Source organism: Gossypium hirsutum, chromosome D04, assembly GCF_007990345.1.
Source record: "Gossypium hirsutum isolate 1008001.06 chromosome D04, Gossypium_hirsutum_v2.1, whole genome shotgun sequence".
Classification (NCBI taxonomy): Eukaryota; Viridiplantae; Streptophyta; class Magnoliopsida; order Malvales; family Malvaceae; genus Gossypium; species Gossypium hirsutum.
In genome coordinates this window covers 53,139,070-53,147,166 of record NC_053440.1, presented here as the reverse complement: position 1 = coordinate 53,147,166, position 8,097 = coordinate 53,139,070, and the positions used below count along the sequence as shown (strand labels likewise).

The 8,097-nt window shown below is 34.4% G+C and overlaps 1 protein-coding gene across 1 annotated transcript; it reads left to right on the top strand.

Annotated features, from left to right (window-relative positions):
• Positions 1–490: 490 nt before the first annotated feature.
• Positions 491–7,392, top strand: LOC107898884 (uncharacterized). Its single transcript, XM_016824450.2, has 10 exons — positions 491–876; positions 1,332–1,566; positions 1,685–1,768; positions 2,473–2,642; positions 3,334–3,473; positions 3,976–4,153; positions 4,262–4,838; positions 5,144–5,256; positions 5,633–5,876; positions 6,817–7,392. The coding sequence occupies exons 1-10, from the start codon at positions 710–712 to the stop codon at positions 7,042–7,044; spliced, it is 2,136 nt and encodes a 711-aa protein (XP_016679939.2). The 5' UTR covers positions 491–709; the 3' UTR covers positions 7,045–7,392.
• Positions 7,393–8,097: the final 705 nt, after the last annotated feature.

Genomic DNA, 8,097 nt, shown 5'->3' with positions numbered 1-8,097 from the left:
AAGCTTCTCCAAAGTTTTTATTTATAAAAATAAAAAATATAAATGAAGTAGAGATCTACTTCTAATAACTATTAGAATTTAAAGTAGATCAAAACTTATTTTGATCTTGATGGACATCTATTTAATAAGATATTCATAACAGTTTAGATATATAACAATAGTCGAGTAGATTCAAGTTTAAATTTTAGAAATAATATAATTATATATAATAATCATGAACTCTAAAAGAATTAATTATTATGAAAGGCTAAATGGACACGTGCCTAACATTGATATTGGATTTTATAACCTAAACCTATCTCGATTGAGCAGAGATTCAATCGATAACATCTTATTAGCTCGTTAATTTTCTGTTTATTAGTTTAAATTTTAGAAATAATATAATTGTATACAATATTCATGAACTCTTAAAGGATTAATTATTATGAAAGGATAAACACTGATATTGGAGAGAATTAAATCGATAACATCTTCTCAATAATTTTCCGTTTTCGTGTTTAAAGTGTATAAAGTGGGAAAAATGATTTTGAAGGGGCGAAACTGCAAAAACCGAAGAAATTAAAATTAACTAACCGCCACGAGAGGAAGGGAAGTGAAAAAAGCTCTGAAAAGAAAATTCTCCCTTCATCTATCAAAATTTTAATTTTGTGAAATACCCAATGTAATAATCAGGTAGGGTTTCCAAATCGACGTGAAATCAAAAAAAAAAATGGAGGGAGTTTGGGAAAATTTCATGAGAAACAATCAGGATACGTTCAAATCCCTTTTCCAGCGCAAGAAAAGTTTATCCAATGATGAAGATTCCCAAGTAATCTCTCCGAGGCCCATCCCTCAGCTCTCTGCTCTCGCCAATTCCGTCGTCTTTCGCTGTTCCAAGTACTCTCCCCTTCTTTCTCTCTCTATATGTATACATTTCACCGCACATTGTTCGTTTCTGTTGAATTCCCATATTGTAATTCGTAGTCAGATGTCAATTAGGGCTTCTTAAATCAATTAATACTTATTAGAGTACGGTGTTGATAATGCGAAGATATTGTTCTCTTTGGTGCCGTGAGCAGTTCACCCAGTTCACGTAGTACTATACTTGCACACATGACCTAAGTTCTTTAGCGTCACGGTTTCACCTTTTAAGGCATTGAAAGGCACCCTAGGCTCTTTTCAGTGCCGGGGACAAAAGCTTGAGAGTTGCTCACAGCATTCAAAGAGGAGAATACCTTCACGTTATCAATATTGATTAAAATGTTAGTCAGATCAATGCATTTTGTGCTTCAACAATAATTAGTCCAATTTTATAATAATCTGAATGTGCTTTTGTTTACTTCTTGTTGCAGGATTCTTAAAGTTCCTGCTGAAGAATTACAACATCGTTTCGATATAGAGCTTCCAGAAAGTGTTAAACAGCTTTTCACATATGCTAGGAACTTTTTAGAGTTTTGCTCCTACCAAGCATTGTATAAAGTGAGTAGGAGTCCAGATTATTTGAGTGACCCGGATTTCCGTCGATTAACCTACGAGATGATGCTTGCATGGGAGGCCCCCTGTGTTGAGTGTGAACGTGGAACCAAAGTAAGAGATGCTTTGGAGTTGTTTGCCAAACATGTTCTTCCCCATATGTTGATTAAAAACTTTGTGGATGATTTTTTTCGGGGTTGACAATGGTCTCTGAAATTCTCATATCTTGTAGGAAACTTCATCCAACAATGAGGAGGTCGAGGATGATGAAGATGGGTCACTGTTTTATTCAAGTTCCATCAGTATGGCTGTTCAGGTTTGTTCTATTTTTGCTAGTTTCATAAATTTCATTTGCATAAAGATGTTGTATGCTTGTCCTGTTTACTCTATGTTATTGGCATTCTTCCATGGCTTGATAATTCCTCAGCCTTTTAGTTAACTGGGACTTGCTTTAAGTGACCAACTATATGAGCCATAGTTTTAAGTCAAGGGGTCAATGATGCTACTTTCATTAAATTTCCTTTTATACCATGGCTTTATTTTTGTATTGCTATTTTATCTAATTCTGGCATTTTATGTATTTATGATATTAAATGTTTTTATGATGCCTTTGATATGTTAAATATTTGAAAAAGGAAATTTAAGAAAGTACAAAAGAAGAACTAAAGGTAAAGAGTTTACTTGTAAACAAACCAAAAAGTAGGAGAACAAAATTGAAGGCAACCATTTAAGAAGAGAAAGGATAAAAGACCTATAAAAGATGAAGATAATTAAGTGAAGAGGAACTTACTAATTAAATTCAGTAGAAATTTCAAACGAATAGGATTAATATAGAATTTGGGAAATTTAAAAGGTTTAAAAGGTACAGAATTTATAAGAACAAAGGGGAAGGGGTGGGTGGGAAGTAATAATATTAGAAAGGCTTATTAAATTTGTTGGCTTATGAAATGAATTTTGGGGGAGCCTAGGCCAGGGGAGGGGGTGATTATATTCGAAATTCATTATTTACTTTTCTATCAGGTTGATGACAAGAAAACTGTTGGGCGAGAGGCTTTTGAACGAATAGCTCCTGTGTGTGCTGTTGTTGCAGATATAATAACAGTTCACAATCTTTTTGATGCATTGACAAGCTCTTCAGGCCCCCGACTTCACTTTATTATATATGACAAATACCTCCGAAGCCTTGACAAGTATGGATGCATTATTGTTTTCTATCAATTTTGTGAACTCTAATGCCTTCTATTATTTAACTGTTGTGTCAAGTCACTTGAAGTAAACAAAAGGGGGAATGTTGGGGTTCAGACCAGGGGCGAAGATGGGGGGCAGGCAGTGCCCTTGGCCCCCACAAATATGGTAAATTGACTATGTAGTCCCTGCAAAGTTTATGAAACCACAAGTTAATTGTAAAATTGCACTTTGCCCCCTCTCCCCCCCCAAAAAAAAAAGAAAAAAGAAAATATTTGTTATTCATTTTTGCCCCCCCTAAAGCAATTCCTGGCTTCACCTCTGGTTAAGACTCATAGATACTAGTCTTTTAACTCTTCTTTAACCTTTACTATTTGTTTTAAATATTTTAAACTTCTAATAAATGGATCATGAAAGATATATGATCAGTGTTCCAAACTTTCTTGAATCAAGCTGTAGAAAACATTTATGACTTAGTCTCAGTTGTTATCAATTCTAAGGATTTTTGTGTTTGACTTAACGGCATAAGGATTTTTGGGTTTGAATTTACAACATATGTGATGAGATTGAATAAAATAGGAAACATTTCTACTTATATCTTCTTTAGTATTGTGATTTTTTTTCTTTTGGCTATTCTGACATCTGAGTTTAAACTATTGAGATAGTTATTGATCATGGATCTTTACCCATCCCTAGGGTTATTAAGGCTGCAAAAAACACATTGGGACCCTCGCTTACCAATCTTCCACTTTCTGATGTGGAGATAATTATAGATATTGAAGGTGCTGTTCCAACTCAACCCGTTCTGCAACATGTTGGAATCTCAGCATGGCCAGGTATGTCAATGTTGTGAAAATTGATCATTATGGAAGTAAACCTTTAAAAGTAAACTTTCAGTGTTCTCAAAGTTGGTAAGAACATTAACTAATTTCCTCTACAGGTGGTGCTTGTATGAGATCAAGGTAGGCCATATCATACATGTATTCATAGAATAATGTTATCTTCATCTGAATGTATCAAATGGTACTGATTTTTATCAATTAATGACTTCCTTGTCTAATATATGGATCCATCACGTAGTACTAATATTTGTGGTGATGAATAAATGTTAATGTAAAATATTTTAAACTTTTACATGCATCCTTAATATGAAATCCATGTGTAGTAAAGAACTAATCTATAGAAATTGGTTATGCAACGGAAATAATTTATAGACCAAGAGATCTTGTCAGTTTCGTTGATGCCATTGATTCATACACTTCAATAGAGAGGCTCTAACAACACATTTTAATTGCATTATCTTTCGGTTGTTTATCTGTTGAGTTTCTATTTATGCAGGACGGCTCACTCTAACCAACTATGCTCTGTACTTTGAGGCTTTGGGTGTTGGTGTATATGACAAAGCCGTGAGATATGATCTGGTAACGGACCTGAAGCAGGTCATAAAACCTGAATTAACTGGGCCACTTGGTGCTCGTCTCTTTGATAAAGCCGTTATGTACAAATCAACAACCGTGTAAGTTATCTGTCAGCACAATAACCTGGAATTTTATTGCTTCATGTCTTCTTTAAAAGAAAGTAGAATTTCTGATATTTATTTGGAACTTTTAAAATCTATTTACAGTACGGAGCCTGTTTACTTTGAGTTTCCTGAATTTAAAGGCAATTTTCGTCGGAACTTTTGGTTGGATATATCTCTGGAGATCCTGTATTCACACAGGTTTGCTAGAAAAAACAACTTCAAAGAGACTCAGCAGTCGGAAGTACTAGCAAGGGCTATACTAGGTATATATCGTTATCGTGCTCTGAGAGAAGCATTTCAGTTCTTCTCATCCCAATATAAAACTTTACTTAGTTTTAACCTAGCTGAGAGCCTTCCTGGTGGTGATGTGATTTTGGAAACTCTTGCTAGTCGTTTGGCACTTTTAAATGTTGATAATTCTCCTCACACTGTGAAAAACCCACCAACTTCATCTCCTTTTTCACTCCTGGCGCTCAGTCAACTTGGATTCATCCCACAGAAGAATGCAATTCTGGATGGAGAAGCATTAATAGTTGGAGATTTCTGTGTTGGGGAAACAAATCCCTTAGAGACAGCAGTGAAGCAATCTATATCTGACACAGGTAGGGCTGAAGCTGCACAGGCAACTGTGAACCAAGTGAAGGTAGAAGGGATTGAAACAAATTTAGCCGTAATGAAGGTTTGTTATTGCAATCTCCCATCTATTATATTTGGTTTCAGGCCAAAAAAACTGTCATATGCTATTTTAATCAAGTCATTAATTTGTTCGGCAGAACTTGCCATCAGAAACATTAATTCATTTTGATGTCCATGTTGATCTAGGGAAAATTTTGTTTTGTCATGCTCCTAGGAAACAACATGAGTGTTCAATTAATTACTGGATGGCTACCAAGCCTTTTGTTGTACCACACCAACCGAGCATCAGAATCTTTTTGAACATTTGAGAAGGTTGTTAAAAGTTGTGACTTCTTTTCTAATTTGTAGGAGCTGCTACTTCCTGTCATTCAGTTAGCCACTCTTCTTGAGCTTCTGTCTTCATGGAAAGCCCCTATTAAGTCAACTGTCTTTCTGATGTTGACCAGCTTTGCAATTATAAGGTAAAAATTGTCTTTGACTGGTCCTTTGCACACGTTGCTTAAGAACAATACATGATCTACTTCTGTATGTCCTGAAAGTTGAAACATGTTAAATGAAATTATTTATGATATATGAATTGTGAACCTATCTGGGAAATATTTATATTAGTGGATTACTTAGCTGATCGTTTCCTGAATTTTCTGCATGCAACATTTCATGTTTCGTTTTTCCATTGAGATAAGTTTCATGTCCTTGCCTTGCTTCTTTGAAAATGCACCATAAACATCCATTTGTGTATGTTCACTTTGGTATAGGTGTTTTTATTTAAATTTCCACATTTTCTTATTGTATAGACAAACCAAATGATATAATGAATCCATTAATTATGATGTGCAGGGGGTGGATTGCATATATATTGGCACTTGTTTTTGTATTCTTCGCAATTGTCATGCTCTGGAATAGGTATTTTAACAAAGGGAAGCCCTTAGAAGCCTTCAGAATAATAGCTCCACCAAATCGAAATGCAGTTGAGCAGCTGTTGACATTACAAGAAGTCATCTCCCAATATGAAGCACTAATCCAAACTGCGAATGTTATTCTCCTCAAGATTAGGGCTATCTTATTTGCAGTCTTACCACAGGTGCATGTCCCAGCTATATTTGAATCACATAAAAGAAAAATGAAATATGCTAAATATGTATGTCCCATAATATATAAGTAAAAGTGTGGAACATAATGCCAGTAAAGTGAGGTAGCACTAGTCTTCCCCTCCCCCCATCACAGTGAATTGAAAATGAGCAAAATGAAAACTTAAAATCTCATATCTGAGTCTTAACTTATATCTTCATCTTGTACATTAACATGAATAAGTTTCTTGTTTTACCTGCATCACCTTGCCACTGCTAATTGAATCATTTGGTGGCTTTTTTTATGGGTTTGATTCTACAGAAGTGTTGTAAAGAAAGAGGAAGACTAGGGTGGGACTTTTTTGGTTAGGCATTTTATTTTATTGTTCTGAACTTACTAGAAATAATGGCATTCTAGGGTTCTGAATATTTTTCATTAAAGTTCGGAATTTGAAAGTCCCATAAATAGTGCTGTATGTGCTCTACAAAAGCTAGCCCTATTGGTTGAATGAGTGTATTTAGCCCTTCTTAACTGTTAAGGAGTGGATAAGTCATGGCAAATAATTTTTTCGAAAACATATGGAAAATGACTAGAATACTTCTCGAAGCAGGGCTAAGAAGCTAGGTTACTCAGGCTATGGGGTGAGTGTTACATACCTTTATGTGTAACACAAACAAAATTGTTCTCTAAACTTTTCCGTATATCGGAGTATGATAACCCCATAGTCCAAATCTATGTCGGACATGAATACTTCAAACAAAATGAAAAGCCGAAGTAACATAATTATCCAAGTCTTTCTTTTTGTTGAATTTTATTTTGCATGAATATTGTTGAATGTCATTATACAGTTAATTGTTCCCGCAAACAGATTGAATGAATTTCTTAGTTAATTTTTAACTGCGGAATTTCTCCGAGTTCCTGACAATATTTTCTCTGCATTATCTGTCTGCCAGGCCACTGACAGGGTTGCTCTCTCACTGGTTTTCTTGGCTGTAGTGTTAGCTTTTGTGCCTTTGAGATTCTTGATATTGTTTGTATTCGTAGAAGCTTTTACGAGAGAACTGCCATATAGGAGAGACAGCAATGACCGGTGGCTGCGAAGGCTTAGAGAATGGTGGTTTAGGATACCAGCAGCACCAGTTCAGCTTGTTAGAGCCGATGAAAAGAAAAAGAAATTATGAAAAATGCTGTGAACAACACTCAGATTGCAAAATCATTCAGGTCTTTCTCTTCTATATATATCTATATATTTCATTTCTGCTTATAATTGTTCTCCATTGATAGTCCACATAATGCATATGGTACCCGTGGTGGATCTCCGCCTCAAATTGACCCGCCCTAATCCTCTCTTTACTTATCTAGCATTGAACCTATGACAACTTGCATGTATCATACCTTTAGCTTAAGCTAGGAAATCATGGTCTTCAATGGAGTTTAAATGTTAACTAGCAAAGAGAAAACTAGTAGTTTTGTGACAAGAAGAATGAATTACTTGTCTATAAATAGAATTGCTGGTTATAACGCGTATAGACTGTATTCCCCTGCCATCGCTATGGAAGCTTCAATGGAGTTGTTATAAATCTCATCTCGTTTTAAGACAATATCCTCTTGACATTTCATTTATCCATTATAATTAGATGGTTAAAATATGCCATAGGTTCCTATACTTTTCACAAATTTAAAATTTAATCCCTGTAAATTTATTTTCAGGAATTTAATCCCTTTACTTCCAAGATTTCAAAATTTAAGTGTTAATTTTTTTTGTTAAATTTGTTGGTGTGACATTTTAAAATAAGAAAAAATTGAGTAGCAACATAACAGAAAAAAAATTGGTGTTGTAATGAACTTGAATTTAATAAAATAGTCTTTACAGTATTAATCGTTCTACTTGAATTTTGAAAGAAATTTAAAAAATAAATTGACTAAATTCCTAGAAATAAAAGTTTAAGGATCAAATTTCAAATTTACAAAGAATATAGGACATTTGGTAAATTTTAACCTAATTGAATTTCTTCATTAGTCAGGTCGAGTCATGATGTTAGATTTTCTTTTAAGTCAAATTGTGTTTGATATGATTATTTCAAAGTAATATTTTTGTATTTAGGGTCTGTTTGATTGACGGAATTGATTTTCCGGAAAATTATTTTCAACTTTTCCAGCGTTTGATTGGCGGAAAACATTTTTCATTTGGAAATTGAACTCCAAAACAAGAGAAAATGGGTTACATTTTAGGG

Excerpts from the sequence above, each read along its gene's own strand:
- LOC107898884 (XM_016824450.2), top strand. The coding sequence starts at position 710 with ATGGAGGGAGTTTGGGAAAATTTCATGAGAAACAATCAGGATACGTTC. Across the intron at positions 2,643-3,333 it reads TACCTCCGAAGCCTTGACAA|GGTTATTAAGGCTGCAAAAA; the intron begins GTATGGATGCAT and ends ACCCATCCCTAG. Across the intron at positions 5,877-6,816 it reads TATTTGCAGTCTTACCACAG|GCCACTGACAGGGTTGCTCT; the intron begins GTGCATGTCCCA and ends TCTGTCTGCCAG.